Source organism: Lissotriton vulgaris, chromosome 5 (genome assembly GCF_964263255.1).
Source record: "Lissotriton vulgaris chromosome 5, aLisVul1.2, whole genome shotgun sequence".
NCBI lineage: Eukaryota > Metazoa > Chordata > Amphibia > Caudata > Salamandridae > Lissotriton > Lissotriton vulgaris.
The window spans coordinates 104,333,197-104,349,541 of record NC_141693.1 but is presented as its reverse complement, the minus strand read 5'-3'; the positions used below and the strand labels follow the sequence as shown (position 1 = coordinate 104,349,541).

The window sequence follows — 16,345 nt, the reverse complement described above, 5'->3', positions numbered from 1 at the left end:
TGGCTAGCCCTCGCCGAGTTGCGATCAAAACGTAGCAGTGACGCGTTACGCACTCACCGCTACCTCTCGACGTGTGACTCGTGGTGTCGGAGACTAGTTAATTCTGGCCTGGGGGCGCCGGCGGGCACTGGGCAGTGCCTTATATAATATTTCACGGTACAAAAGGGGGTGCTGATGGACGGAGCATCTGAATCAATCAAACACTCACACCCAGTCTAAAGATCTGGGTTTAATCCATCACCGTTCTTTAGCCCACTCTGCCACCCCAGTTCAGACATGGCTATATGCAAATCAGTCTGACCCTGTGCCTCATGGGAACAGTCCAGCCCGAACTGCCAAGCCATGCCTTCCCTGGACCGGAAACAAGCTTCAGAGGACCGGTTTCTGGCATTCCATCCGTCTTCTGCCCGGCTTGCTTGAATCCAGTGCAAAGTGAGCAAAGGACTCACGTCTGAGCATACCCTGCCACACTTATGGCGGCCAAAAGCGGTACAATGGCAGTTAAGGGGTGATGTAGGACAGCTTTGAGATGCACCGATGGAGCAGACTGGGATAGATAAGCAGATGTGCATGGCTGCTAGGTCTAGACTAGCAGTCGGTGCTTAGGCCTTGTCTGAGATGCACTGACAGGGCTGGGAAGGGTAATGTAGGACATGGGAAAGAGGTGCACTGACCGAGTTGTGTCTGGATCTCTCGAATAAGACATTAGGGGTTACTGCAAAACAATGATTAGAATATTGAGGTACACTGGAAGAGCAGTGCGCACTAGCAGTCACGGGGGCTGCACCCCAGGATTTGGGATACATCAGCCGGGTGCTAAAAGTGGCCCCTGCACTACCAGTGATGGAGTTGGAGCCTAGTATTGAGGTGCATCGGCAGAGTGGTGACAGGGCCCAGTGACGGTCACTGCACCTCAGTATAGAGGTGCATTGGAGTAGTGGTGAAAGGGCCAAGTGATTGGCCCTGCAGCCCAGGATTGAGCTGCATCGGCGGGGTGGTGACAGAGCCCAATGATGGGTGCAGCACACCAGAATTGAGGTGCATCGGCTGAGTGGTGACAGGGTCCAGTGACGGGTGCTGCAGCCCAGGATTGAGGTGCTTTAGCTGAGTGGTGACAGGGTCCAGTGACGGGTGCTGCAGCCCAGGAGTGAGCTGCATCGGCAGGGTGGTGACAGTCCCTATGATGGGTGCAGTACCCCAGGATTGAGGTGCATCTGCTGAGTGGTGACAGGGCCCAGTGATGGGTGCCACACCTCAGGATTGAGGTGCATCAGTCGAGTGGTGACAGGGCCCAGTGATGGGTGTTGCAGCCCAGGAGTGAGCTGCATCGGCAGAGTGGTGACAGGACTCAGTAGTGGAACCCTAGAGCTCCACCAGTCTTGCTCAGGTTAGACTCAGGTCCTTGCCTGCACCTCCCAGAGATGATTTTTTACCCAGTGTAGGGTGTCACTACAGCAGCTGCTCGACTGCGAACTGTCTTTTTTGTCAGCCCTCACACCCCACCTCAAATACTACCCCATTTTGAAACCGAAGCTCCTTCAGCTCTGGTTGCAGACTACTCTGCCCACTCGCAGAACTCTGCAGGATAACTCAGTTTTTCAGTAATTTAGCGGAATTCCGCAGGGTGAAGCTCTGCCCAGGCTTGCCTTTTACTTACACAGCACCCTGCCCTATGGGCCGCCTAGGGCCTACCCTAGGGGTCACTTATGCGTAATAAAAGGGGAGTTTAAGGCTTGGCAAGTAGTTTTAAATGCCGAGTTGAAGTGGCGATGGCAGGCCTGAGAGAGGCTTGAGAGGCTACTATTGTGGGTGGCACAATCACTGCTGCAGGGCCACCAGTACCATTCAGGTTACAGGCCCTGGGTATATGACATACCACTTTACACGGGACTTACAAGTAAACTAAATATGTCAATTGTGTTTACACCAATGTTACCATGTTTAGGGGAGAAGCAGATGCACTTTAGCACTGGTCAGCAGTGGTAAAGTGCTCAGAGTCTTAAGGCTAACAAAAAGATAGAGCAGTTTGGGGAAAGACCACCCTAAGGACGACAGGTCTAACTCAGGGTTACTGCGGTACACATCTCGTGGTGGATGTGGAGTGAGGCAAAGAGTTACTGGTTCACATCACGTTTGGTGCATGCGATGTGAGAGAAGGAGTTATTTCAGGTCATCTAGCATAAGAGAGCATGTACAGTGGGACAGGGGGCAGGATCACAAAACATCAATGTACTGTGGTTGGTGTGTTGTGTTCTTTTCAGCTGTTTTGTTGTGTCATGTTTATTTGTATTCTTCTGGAGCTGTGTGTTTTTTATTGTGCAATGCTCTGTTCGTTGCTATAGCAATGTCAACAGATGTTTGTATATTTCCAGTCAATAGCAGAACGTGCTTTTTACATTCTGTGAGGAGCAACCATGTTTCACTATCTAAGGTGGTAAAGTAGCTCTGCTCCAGCTCTTTAGTTACTTAGACACCACTGAGCCCAAAACAGTAGTAGAAACCATGTCTTAAGTTAGCACTTGCAGTGCTCACTTTATGGGATGTGGCCAAGAAACCTACTGTATTTCACTTCAAACAGGATTCTGTACTTTATGATTCAGGGACTATCTGTGGTTCCCATGGCATAGGGGCGGGGCGCCTGCTGTGTCATTTGGGTACTAACTGCAGACACTGACATCGAAGCTCAAGTCTTTCTGAATGGGACTTCAGTGTCAGACACTGAGGCAGCGCATTAAAAATAAATCGTAAAACACACAAGATGATGGACGGAATGTTGCACATTGGCAAAACATTCACCCCCAGTCAAGTGTTTTGCTATTAAAAACAAATCAACAGTTTTACCTTTTTTCAGGTAGCTCTGAAATGTCAGTAAAGTGGCTTTGAACGATGGTAATCCTTTGGAATTCCATCTCCTGAAACCCGATCGAGCTCCTTCTCAGGTTCCCCGCTCCGCGCTCAGGTGAGCAGCCGGCTCAGGTGGAATGGAAAGAGGCGTCACCTGCAGCCACCGCACTGCGGCAGCCAGTATCCACCCCATCCATGGCAAACCGAAGAAGCAAGATATCAATGGTGTACGTCGTTTCTGAACTAAGAGGAGTGGATCCCCGGATCCGCAGGGAGAATTTGTTCCACCATGCAGGTGAGTGATCCCGCCTTCAATTCGCAAAGTTTTCCAATGTGATCATTGGAGATTCATGTAGAGTGGACCCAGCTTTAAAGCAATGGCGCGTGGTACAAAGGTGGGAGTAGAGAAGAGGAGTACAGAGAAGGAAGAGGGCGAGGATGCAGAGAGGTAAGATGCCCATCATCCCCAGGTACACATCAGTGAAGCTTTGCTTGAAGATGAGGGTCTTCAACTACTTTCTGAAGAGCTAGAGTGATGGAACCTGCTGGGTCTGTGTTGAAAAGCGGTTCAGATTCCAAGACTGTACTAATAGAAGCCTTGGTGACTTGTCTTCTTGTTCTGTATGTTCTTGTCTCGAGCCTGATGTAGTTAATAACAAACATCTTGCTAAGAAGGGTGTCTAAAAACTGAGTAGCCTATTTACAAGCCCATTGCACCGCTGGTGCGTCACTGTTTTTGATGCACCGGGGAGCGCAACGGGCTTGCCCATATTTACAAGGCCACATAAGTCACCCTGTGTGACTTTTCATGGCTTTGTAAATATGGGCCCCTTTCAAGCATTACTCTGCGTGAAAGGGGCGTTCCATGGGTGTTACTGTGGGAGTTCCCAGCAACATCCATGCAACGTGACGCATTACCAGATTTACATTGTGTGAAACGTGGAATGCATCAAAATGTGATGCCTCCCCAGGGGAGGCACAGGAAATGCACAACCATGAGAAATTCTTCTATTTCTCCTTGTTGTTTCCTCTTTCTCTGCGTTCAGCATTCTGCAGCATGCATAGAAAAAGGAAAATGCATTTAATGATTGTTTTTGTGCAGGAAGGTGTCCCTTCCTGCACAAAAAAGTCACCCCCGCAGTGCAGGCACCCTTGCAAAATGATGCAAGGGTACCTGCGCTAGTGCATGGCAGCCAATTGTGCACCAGTGCAGGGGAAAACACAGGAATGCGTTGTAGTGTTAATACCATGCATCCCTGTGCTTCGAAAATTACGCAGCAGGGCACAGCTAAATAGCGTGCAGATGAGGCCCATAGAATAAGAAGGTTAGTTAACCAGTTAATTATTAGCAATTACATGTCATCAGAAAGCACATGCAATAACACAAAGAAATCCTGATGGGTGGGGTACCATTTAACATGCATAAGGTATATGTGAATGGTAAAAGTAATATTTGGATTAGAGCAAAAGCGAGGTTAGGTGACGTCATTTATGTTTTAATAGCTGTATTTAGCTTCAGTTGTGTGGTGTTAAAATGCATCATTTTTAAATAGGACATTAGAGGTTTTTTTAATTAAACTTTTCTTATTGAATGTTACCTTAAACCGGGAAATCAATAAAGAACAAAGAAAATGTTGGTGGTTACACAACACAGTGTTCTCCTCATACTTGTAACGTACCCTCCCAAAACATCCATTCACTTTTACCATATAATTACAGTTCGTGACTTCCCTTTCCCCACCCCACACCAGCCTGCAGGAAAGCCACTGCTGCCATCAACCACCTGTCCAGACAAGTTGATAAAAGAGAGAGTTCAACTCCTTTGGGAATACCACGTGACATTTAACATTGAAATTCAGTGTCCGCATGGTTATGCCCCATTCCTAGGCGTGTCGTTCATCACAGGAGGCATGCATTCCTTGAGGAGATATTGGCCAGGAACATACAGCCTGATTCATCAAGCTGAATTGCGCTCGCAAAGGGCCAGGTTCTGAGAATCTGGCCCTTTGCGAGTGCGATTTTTGCATTTGGGATTCATCATCCCAAATGCAAAAATCGGTAATAGCGATTTCGCAATTTAGCGAGGAATTACATTTAAGGAATCTCTATTTGAGATTCCTTAAATGCAACTCATCATCCTTTTTTAAATAGCGAATTCGCAATTTCGGCCCGCTATTTACCGCGAGGTCAAACCTTGTGGTAAATAGCGAAAACTTAGAAAAATGCTTTTAAAAGCATTTTTCTAAGTTGCATGTTGCACACACACATGTCCTTTGGACATGTGTGTGCGCAACTCCTGTTAAAATTTGCATTTAAGGGGTGCTACAGGGTGTCCTTTGGACAACCCTGGCACCCTTAAAATCGCTATCTTATTTGCGATTAGCAAATTGCTAATCGCAAATAAGGAATACTCCCCATTCATTCCTATGGGCCTTTTGGCCCATAGGAATGAATGGGGAGTTATTCCTTATTTGCGATTAGCAATTTGCTAATCGCAAATAAGGAATATGTAGGAATCGCATTTTTTTTGCGATTCCTACATGAATCCCGTTTTGCGAGCCTGTAATAGCGATTCCTTATGAATCGCTATTATTGACTCGCAAAACGGGTCGTTGATGAATCAGGCTGATAATTCCAGCTATTGGCAAACGCTGCATGGAATTTGTTTTTACTTCCTTCCTCTCCGAAGGGCAGTTCCAGGGGTACAACCGGGTAAACTGAATGTGAAACCTTCTATACCCACCTACTTCCTATTAATATCCATGGAGTTATCTTCTATTAATGCCCTGGACAGAGAGGAGATAGTGCTTCACACACTACTCAGGTTCTTAATGTGTAGCCCATTCAAACTGTCCTTTACTTCTATGAATGTAGAGGAGTTGGCCTAATGGCTAGGGCGGTCGACCTTGAATCTGGGGAACCGGGTTTGAGTCTCGGCAATGACACTGAACATCCTGTGATTGTGGGCAAATCACTTAATCTCCCCGTGCCTAACAAAAATGAATGTGACCTCATGTAACGCAACTGGTGCTATGTAAAGTGCTCTGATACCCGATTCGGGTCAATTTCCTGCTATATAACACTCTGTAAAATATATATATATATATTTTTTAAATGAATAATTTGTAATAGTGTAAACCTTGGCTCAACAGCAGCCCATCACATCTGACATCTCCACAAATACAAGCGTGTGTGAGTTTATGTGTTGCTAATAAACAGTATACCTTTGCCACGAACAGAATACCATGCAAAGAACTCGATGGCACTCAACATAAACGTACTTACCCTACTTAAATTGTAATAAAGATTACTGCAATTGGTATGAGTCCTTCAAAGAACATGAGCCCATGAAATGTATGTTGGAGTTGGGAGGCATTGTGTGTCTTCAGTCAGGAGGAGAGACTGATGCAGGAAGGCAGTATGACTCAGCCAGTGGTGTCAGGAAGAAACATCCAGAGATTAACCTAAGCCTACAGTGTGCCAGATGGCATCTAATGAAGGACAATGACATCATTTCCTGGAGAAAGGGCACACTTGCATGAAACCTGTGCCAAAAGCTGCAAAAGATGATATCCTGAGGAGAGATAAAGGCAATGCTTTATGTCAAGAAGTCATCTGAGCATGTCCAGGAGGACTCATGAGCTGGTAAATTGTTGAGGAAGATGCCACAATCTGGGTTGTATAGACTAAGATAAGTTTTATTTGTGCTGTGAAGCCAACAATTTCATCCAGTTCGAGAGAAGACGCAAACTGGTGGATTGTAGTGGCAAATGCTGTTGACCTTATGTCTAAACAAGCGAGACAATGAAACACAAACCAATGGACTCAAATGTCAAAATGTTGTGCAAGTGTTGCGACCTGGAAGAAGACACACGTCAGCATATCTGGCAGTGGACACAAGCGTGACCAGAAGGTGTCACAGACCAGGGAATTGTGAAGGGAAAGAACGGAATTAGTGTGGACAGCCTGAGGAGAAGAGTGGATCTCCATAACAAGGAACAGTTCTGAGTCTAAGGAATGGTGCTGCCCTGTTTGCCAGCAAAAACAAGCAAGCAGTGGTGAATTGAAGCAGAAGAGCTCTTCAATTCATGACCCTTAAGGGAATTTTTAGGGGGATAAAAGTTTATGTTGAGAGAGAGCTTCCAAAGGAAGGTAACAAGAGACATTTCAGATGAAAATTGATCATCGTGCTATCTTAGTCCACTCTCCAAGTTTATCAAATCTTTGAGTTCCATAGGTCTCAAATAACCTTTCAGTTTCTCTTTTAGGTAGTGCTCACACTTGGGTCCTTGAGCACTGGAAGTGGTTTAGTGTTCAGCACTTCTCGTGTAGATGTAATATATGAGTATGTGTCTTTATTGCTCCTTGCCCTGTTGAAGTTCTACAGGCTGTTTCCACTGGAACGAAACGTGTTGGCAAAGGAGTTCTGTTGGCAAGAAGGTTTTTGATCCTCGTATTAATAAAACAAATTGAAGATGGAATTAACTTCCAGTACCTATTTATGAATGGCATCCTGGAAATCTAAGGTTTGATGAGCTCTGACAGTCGACTCAGATAGGGTTGGATGAACTTTCATGTTATGCATTTTGTTGGCTGACCTAGATAAAGAATCTTGACAACCAGCAATTCGGTTTACCTCCTTTTGTGCAGTACCTGGTGATTTATTATTGTGTATGTACATTGAAGTGTTTAGTCATAAACTATGAGGTGTAGCCATAATTCATGGGGATTGAATTTGGATTTGTGTTTTGTTTTTGACATTTCACGAAGGCTGTGACTCCAATCACGTCTGTCACGGGCAGTGTGAAAGACATCTGGGAGTGGGCCAGAAGACTTCATAAACATTTGAGGAGCCACAGTGCGATTTGGTGAGGTGCATTTGGTTTGTTTTTTGGAGTGTGGGCCAATGACAGTTTTGGTGTGGGAGCCCAGCAGTTTCATTCACATTAGGAGTACCATTGAGGAAGACCAGTTAATACTGGACAACTGAGCGCTCCGTCATGAGCATCGGCTGAGCTGTGCTCATGACGGAGCGGTTCCGTCATGGCCCTGCCGCCGCGCCTGCGCTGAGCTGATTTCGCGCCTGTGCGGCACGTTCTATAGAGCGGGTGGGGCCATGACGGAACCGCTCCGTCAGGAGCACAGCTCACCCGCGGCTCGTGACAGAGCGGCTCCGTCACGAGCATGCGGCCGCCGCTCGCACCGCCCCCCCTAGCGATGCGGCGGAATTGCCGCAGCAGCGAAGAGGTTAAAGGACTGCACCTGTACTCGATGTGTAAGGTTCCAATGTCTCTCAAGTTTGAATTTGGAGACGTGCGCTTTTGACAGGAGCGAGGGAGTAGTAAATCTTTCTTATGGTGGCATATACATCTGCATCCTAATGCAGCACAATCTTCACAACAAAATAATGTTGTTTCTTCTACATTCTTGCATCCTCAAACTGCATGCTTTCTCAAAAAAAGCTTCCACATTCCTTAAATCCAGCATTAAAAATGGAACTTTAATTAAAAATTCTGTTTGTCACTTCTCCTTTTTTCTTCTCCCTTTCAAATGCCCCTCTGCTTCCATTTCAACCTCTATATGTCTCCTCTCTCTGAGCACGACCTACTCTGACACATGCATGTTTGTCTTATTCTCTATTTTTGTATTTTTGGAATTTGCCCACAACCCTTTTACAAAATCACAAACTCTCCTCCTTCCACTGAAAGTCATACCTATACAACCTAACAATACCTAAACTCCTCAAACTCCTCTATGCGTATGACCTCATACCTCCCCCTCACTAATAATCTCAACCAATAGAGGCTCCTGGAGGGAGTGCTGCTGGGTGATGATGCAGGGCGGGGGAGGGGCAGGGGGGTAGTAAACTCCGGATTATGGCCGAACTGAGGTAAGTATACAAATGAATAAATAAAACGAATTTCTTACGCGCGCTGCATCGCATTTGGCGATGCAGCGCGCTCAACAAAATTTGTTTTATTTATTTATTTATTTGTATACTTACCTCTGTTCGGCCATAATCCGGAGTTTACTACCCCACACCCTGACCATCCCCCGCCCTGCGTCACCACCCGGCAGCACGCCCTCCAGGAGCCGCTACTGATCGCAACCGATCCACGATTCATTTAGTCCACCATAAAGAAACTGGAATGACTGCATGGAATGGTCTGCGTGAACACACATGGCTAATCCTAATAATGAACCATAATCATTAACACTGAGCTAACCACTAACCTTGGGTTTCTGAGCAGCATACTACCCGGTGGAAAGTGATTCGACACGTCGTCCGGGTGCTATATAAATGCAATTATAATTACAGTGTGGCCTGTGTTGGGGAAAAGAGGTGCAGCCGGAGCAGCGGTATTCGCAGAGGCCGCCGCACCCACCCGCAGGGTGGGGGAGGCTCAAGGGCCGGCGCCATAACCCACGCGGTGCCAACAGGGGGAGATGGAACTGGTCCTGGGCGCCCCAAAGCGGCCAGGACCAGCGGAAGCGGGGTGCGCACCAGCCACCCCGACAGGAAGTGACCTCGTGACCTTGGCGCCCATGGGGGGCGACCAATGGCCAACCTCGCTACCTTTGAACCCCCCAATCAAAGGGGGTTCACCTGAAGCCCGTAGGGGGCTCAAGGGGATTTAAACACCGCCGCTCCCCAACCAGAAGCACAACGTCTTCGAAGGAGCTGGGAGAGCGGCGCGACAACGACATCGTTTGAAGAGGACCGACTACGGCAGGAGGCGGCGAAGGACGGCCGGAGCAGAAGAACTACCACACAGAGCGGCGCGCCGGTCAAGTTCTCCACCCAGCTCCCCGGGAACCCGAAGCGACGGAGAAAGACGACGAGCTCGGCGGCCTCGCCAAGCTCCAGCGCGGTAAGCAATTGTCCGGTTGGAGCGCGCAGTGAGCCGTTTCATCTGACGGACAGCACACACGGGTAAGGAAGTTCAAAGGCGGGTCCGGAATTCCTTCCGACCCAGCGGCGCAGACCAGCCCGCAGAAACCAGACCTAGGCCTTGGGGACAACATGGCGGAAGATCAGCCAGGAGACATGGCGGAAGTGCTGAAGAAAATCCGCGAGATATCGGCGGTACACGGCGACGAATGGCTCCAGCCCCATTTGGCCAAAGGGAAGGAGAATAGGCCGGACGGCCAGGCAGAGGAGGAAGCAGGCCCGTCGGCACCCAAGAAGCCTAAGACCACGCCGAGGAAGAAGACGTACAAGTGGAATCCCCCAAGGAAAGTGCGCCAGAAGCTCCCGCCGCTGAGGTCGGACGACAGCAAGCAGGGTGAGACGAACGGCGGAGCGGTTAATGGTGAGCATATTAGTACCATTGTAAAAGAATGCTTGTAATCGCTCGTTCCGTCGTTACTGAACAGCTAAGGGCAGGGGGCGGCGGGGCCCAGGGAACAACGCACTGACGAGACAGGGGGCTTAACGTGGCACATGATGGATCCGGGGTGGGCCCGGCAGTCAAGGGTGCAGGAGCAGGTGGGCCTATCCCCGCAGGGGGATCAGGTTTCCCCATTACCCGGGTGGGGGTACAATACTGGGTCCGGGAGCCCGGGGTCAGGGGGGCTAGGCAGTGACCTGTACGCCAGACCATCCCCCGGCCCTGCCTCCTTGACGACGAAAGCCACGGGGCTTGCGTGCCTTATTCCTCTCGCAGTAAAAGAGAGGATATGGCGCAAGGAGTTCATCGATATATTCTCGCTCCTAGAAATACAGCTAGAGGGTCTCGACCTGACCACATGCGACAGGAGAGATGATGAAAAAAGGGAGAGGCGAGGGGCCAGAAAGGAGCGGAACTTCGAGAATTGGCTAGGCGCTTTCAGGATCATGCCGTGTATCATAGTAGAGAGGTTCCCCCATTGCGCAGCTGACCTATGGCTGTATGAGGCTAACATACATTCTGCGCAGAGGCAATTCCCCGGGGATGCATGGTTGGAATATGATAAGGGTTTCAGGTTAAAGATGCAGAGGCACCCAGAGATGGAGTGGAACGAGGAGGACGTTTCAGGTTTTATTCATAAAATGCTCGCTGCCAAAGAAGTGAGAGCCTGGACGGGGAAATACGACCAGTCCTTTCGGAGTTCGTCCCACAAGGGGAAGAACAAAAATTACCAGAAGCATTCCTCTGGGCGGTCCAGCTCCCCCCCGCGTCCAAGGCCATATGCTGGAGATACGATGCGGGGGACTGTTCATGGGGCTCCTCGTGCAAATTCCAACATGCATGCTCAAGCTGCGGGGGGAAACACGCTGCAGCGACATGCAAAGGCTCCAAGCGGGAAACAAAGAGCGAAAAGAAAGAGAAACACAAGAAGCACTAGCCCGAAGGCTAGTGGGGGCAGGACACTAGTAAACGTTCAACAGTGCCAGCTGGCTAGGTCCCCCATTAATACACAACAGCTGCGCAGTTTAGCAAACAGGTACCCAAACAAAACAGACGCCAGGACGCTAGTAGAGGGTTTTGAAAAAGGCTTCATCATCCCGTTTCAAGGCCCACTGCCATTAACGGGAGCGAATAACTTACAATCAGCGAGGCAGCATCCCCGGGTGGTGAGCGCGAAGATAGAAAAGGGGAAGAGCCTGGGTAGAATCGAGGGCCCCCTCCCTCAGGAATTGTGCGAAGGAATAGTCATCTCCCCCCTAGGAGTGGTTCCAAAAAAGGAAAAGGGCCAATTCAGGCTGATACACCACTTGTCATACCCTGAGGGGGGGTCTGTAAATGATGGCATCGACCAGGAAGCATGCTCTGTGGGTTACGCGTCAGTGGATGACGCGATCGCACTAGTCAAAACGGCAGGAAAGGGGGCCCTCATGGCCAAGGCGGACATCGAATCCGCCTTTCGCTTACTACCGGTACATCCGACCAGCTTCCACCTGCTCGGCTTCCAATGGGAAGGGGGCGTGTACGTTGACAAAGCCATGCCCATGGGATGTGCCATATCTTGCGCTTATTTTGAACAATTCGCTACCTTTTTGGAATGGGCCCTCCACGACAGGCATCAGGGGGGCGGGAAGCTGCACTACCTGGATGATTTCCTGTTCACAGGACCGGCGGGAGCCCCGACGTGCGCCAGTACATTGGCGGCGTTCGAGGACCTGACCGAAACACTCGGAGTCCCCATAGCAAAGGAGAAGACGACAGGCCCAACGACTAGACTGACGTTCTTGGGCATAGAGCTGGACTCCACGGCGGGGACCGCCAGGCTCCCCCCGGAGAAAGTGCAGGAGTTCAGGGAAGAAATAGCCAAACTACGGGGCCGGCGCAAAGCCACCCTCAGGGATATCCAGGGGGTGGTAGGCAGGCTGAACTTTGCGGCGAGGGTCATCCCGCCCGCCAGGGTCTTTTCAAGGCGCCTCACCGCGCTAACGGCTGGCGTCACACACAAGCACCACCACATCCGGCTGAGCACGGGTGTAAGGCAGGATCTACAGGTATGGGACGAATTCCTGCAGGATTTCAATGGCGTGCTGATCTGGAAGGAGGGTTGGGTAACAGCGGATCAGCTATCCCTATACACAGACGCAGCCGGGAGCCTGGGATTTGGGGCGGTCCTGGGGACCAGATGGTGTGCCAGCCAGTGGCCAGACAGGTGGCATGCGCAGGGGCTCACAAAAAACATCACGTTCCTCGAACTATTCCCAATAGTAGTGGCTCTGACGGTATGGAAAAAAGAGATAAGGAACCTGAAGCTCACCTTGTGGTCGGATAACTTGGGGTAGTGCAGGCCATTAACAGAGGCGCAGCAAGATGCCCGGGCATGTTGAGGCTAATGCGAGAGTTGGTTAAATTGCAGCTCGAGGGGAACCTGGAGCTGAAGGCCCGACACGTGCCGGGGACAGAGAACACGGTCGCCGATGCGCTATCCCGGTCACAGATGACACGGTTCAAACAACTGCTACCCGGTGCGGACGAGGTGATGACCCCCTTTCCATCATAGCTGTGGGACCTGGGGGGGTTGACTTGTCCAGATTAATAGGGCACTCACTCACCTCTGAGGCTCACAGGAGATACAAGAAATACGCGGCCACAGTAATGAGAATAGGGGGCATAGAGTCGCTGGAAGACAAAGCAAGGGTGCGCACAGCGGTGGAGAAATTCGTACAGTGGGCATTCGACGCTAAGAAAACAAGGTCTTGGGCACAGGCGCACCTGGCCGCCATTGCATACTTTGCCAGGCTCCACACAGGCGAGGACCCCACGGCAACTGTCTACCTCAAAGCAGCCCTGAAAGGCTGGCGGAAAATCGAGGGGTCCAAGAAGGACGCCAGACGCCCCATTGATTATGACAAGCTGGGTCGGTTACTTAGCGCCCTATCCAGCATCATTGCAGACAGGTATGAGCGGCTACTCTTCGGGGCCGCGTTCACCACAGCTTTCTTTGGGGCATTTCGGGTAAGCGAAATAGTGGCCCCCAACAGGTCAGGCCCGGCGCAGCGCTGCCTGCAGGCAAGGGACATCAAGCCGATGGTAAAAGCTGTGGAGCTCACACTTAGGCAATCCAAAACGGATAGGGCCCGAAAAGGGGCGACGATACGCCTACATTGTATTCCAGAGGTGGGGCGCTGCGCAGTGTGCTGGCTGTTTCAATACATGGCGGTTCGCCCGGCGGGGGATGGCCCCCTCTTTGTGCACCAGGATGGAAAGAGCTTGAGCAGGTTCCAGTTCACGGCCGTAATGCGCCAGGGCCTCAGTAAGGCGGGGCTCCACGCAACATCATTTGCCCCGCACTCCTTCAGGATCGGGGCGGCGACCTCGGCATCGCAGTATGGCATGCCAGAGGGCAGGATCCAGGCCGTGGGCAGATGGCGGTCCAAGGCCTACAAGTCTTACATACGCCCGCATCTCATATAAAAAAAAAAAAAAAAAAAAAAAGAATGAATGAAACAGAAAGGGGAGAGGGGTAGTGGGGGGGGGGGAGCAGCCGCCTTGGGATGCCGTACGGCAGGGTTTCCTGCCCCTCCCTCGTCCACACCCGGTGCGCAGACAGCCACCTTAATCGAGCATTTTCTCTCGGCAGGAGGACGCCCACAACTGGTATGGGTCGTAGGACACTCATTTGTATCCAGAATGGAGTCCTGGTGGAGGCGAGTCGGGCACCAGGAAAGCAGACCCAAGGCGACATACATCCGCTGGATCGGACGGCCCGGCATGAGATGGGAGCAGTTGCTACCGACCCTGGACGGCCCCATGGCAGACTCAGCGTGGTTGCCGGACGTACTGATCATACATCTAGGAGGGAACGACCTAACGCGGTTGGGCCGCAAGGCGGTGGGCCAAGCCATCCAGAAGGACATCGCCAAAGCGGCGGCATGGCTGGGGACCACGACAGTGGTGTGGTCGGAGATGATCAGCAGGAGGCACTGGAGGGGTGCCGACTCCAACAAAGCGGTGGATAACGCGAGGCGCAAGTTAAATATCGCCATGCACAAGTTTTGCTCAACAAACGGCCTGGAATCAATCCGGCACGGCCTCATCCACCCAGGCCGCCCAGAGCTATATGGACAAGATGGGGTGCATCTGTCCGACAAGGGAATGGAGGTGTTCTGGGGCAACTTGTGGGGCGCAATGACGCTCGCGGGTTGTCGTTAAAAAAAAAAAAAAAAAAAAAAAAAAAAAAAAAGGAGCAAGAGAAGGGGGAAGGTAGGTGGCCACGAACCAAGGGGCAGAGGGGGGAGCCGCAGAAAGACGTGAGCCTCCCTGCGGCGTGGCGGAAATCCTACAATCGTTGGCTAACCAAACACACCGGTGGGCGGTGTGTAGGAGGAGGGCCACTCACTTTTCAATGCCGCACGGCAGGGTGACGTGGCCGCACAAAGGAGGGGAGGAAAAGACGGAGACGGCACTCGCGGCCCAGACCCGGCCGGACGGCAGGGCGCAAATGGTAGCGAGCTGGGGACCTAACTCCAGGCAAAGAAGCTCCCCTCCATGACACCCAAAAAGGGGTGTGGCCAACCAACTACCGGAACACCAAGAAACTGATTAAGAACTGGTTGTACACAAGTGCCATTTACGAACTGATGGGTGCACGAGAGACAGACACCTGTACCAGGGGAAGGTGTCATAAACTGTAATGTGATGTGCATGATTTATGGTTAAAGTTCGCAAATGAAGATTGTACAACCAGTATGTTATTAATATGTTATTAATATTGTTATCAATAATCATTATTGATATTAATAAATCTGCGGCCAACAATGACCATCACCAAGAACTGAGATTGTTGGCTGACATTATTTGCTAGGAGTGTTGGAGGAGATGGAGGATGTATGCAGATGCCGACCGGCAAGTAAGTATAGACGGTTGACCCACTGAGTAGGCACATGCGAGGGTTATCGCAGAGGCCGCCGCACCCACCCGCAGGGTGGGGGAGGCTCAAGGGCCGGCGCCATAACCCACGCGGTGCCAACAGGGGGAGATGGAACTGGTCCTGGGCGCCCCGAAGCGGCCAGGACCAGCGGAAGCGGGGTGCGCACCAGCCACCCCGACAGGAAGTGACCTCGTGACCTTGGCGCCCATGGGGGGCGACCAATGGCCAACCTCGCTACCTTTGAACCCCCCAATCAAAGGGGGTTCACCTGAAGCCCGTAGGGGGCTCAAGGGGATTTAAACACCGCCGCTCCCCAACCAGAAGCACAACGTCTTCGAAGGAGCTGGGAGAGCGGCGCGACAACGACATCGTTTGAAGCCCACCCACACACACCTGAGGAACAGCAGAGTCGCAGTGCTGGACAGTGGGGAAAGCGTTGGCGGAAATCCTACAATCGTTGGCTAACCAAACACACCGGTGGGCGGTGTGTAGGAGGAGGGCCACTCACTTTTCAATGCCGCACGGCAGGGTGACGTGGCCGCACAAAGGAGGGGAGGAAAAGACGGAGACGGCACTCGCGGCCCAGACCCGGCCGGACGGCAGGGCGCAAATGGTAGCGAGCTGGGGACCTAACTCCAGGCAAAGAAGCTCCCCTCCATGACACCCAAAAAGGGGTGTGGCCAACCAACTACCGGAACACCAAGAAACTGATTAAGAACTGGTTGTACACAAGTGCCATTTACGAACTGATGGGTGCACGAGAGACAGACACCTGTACCAGGGGAAGGTGTCATAAACTGTAATGTGATGTGCATGATTTATGGTTAAAGTTCGCAAATGAAGATTGTACAACCAGTATGTTATTAATATGTTATTAATATTGTTATCAATAATCATTATTGATATTAATAAATCTGCGGCCAACAATGACCATCACCAAGAACTGAGATTGTTGGCTGACATTATTTGCTAGGAGTGTTGGAGGAGATGGAGGATGTATGCAGATGCCGACCGGCAAGTAAGTATAGACGGTTGACCCACTGAGTAGGCACATGCGAGGGTTATGTCTAAACCTGTGCTTAAGCAGAGGTACAGCTTTGAGTGGTCACATGCCCATCACCTGTTCACAATGGCGGCTGGTGACATTTGAAAGTGGTGAGGCATAAAAGTCGTGGATAAGTGTTAC

The 16,345-nt window shown here is 50.8% G+C and overlaps 1 protein-coding gene across 1 annotated transcript in view; it reads left to right on the top strand.

The window, feature by feature from the left end:
* Window positions 1-12,884: 12,884 nt before the first annotated feature.
* The window catches only part of B3GALT9 (beta-1,3-galactosyltransferase 9), a 30,600-nt gene continuing 27,139 nt past the window's right edge, over window positions 12,885-16,345 (top strand). Inside the window, exon 1 of the mRNA XM_086919344.1 lies at window positions 12,885-13,244. Within this exon, the coding sequence (XP_086775470.1) occupies window positions 12,885-13,244 (360 nt within the window). The remainder of the gene's footprint in view (window positions 13,245-16,345) is intronic.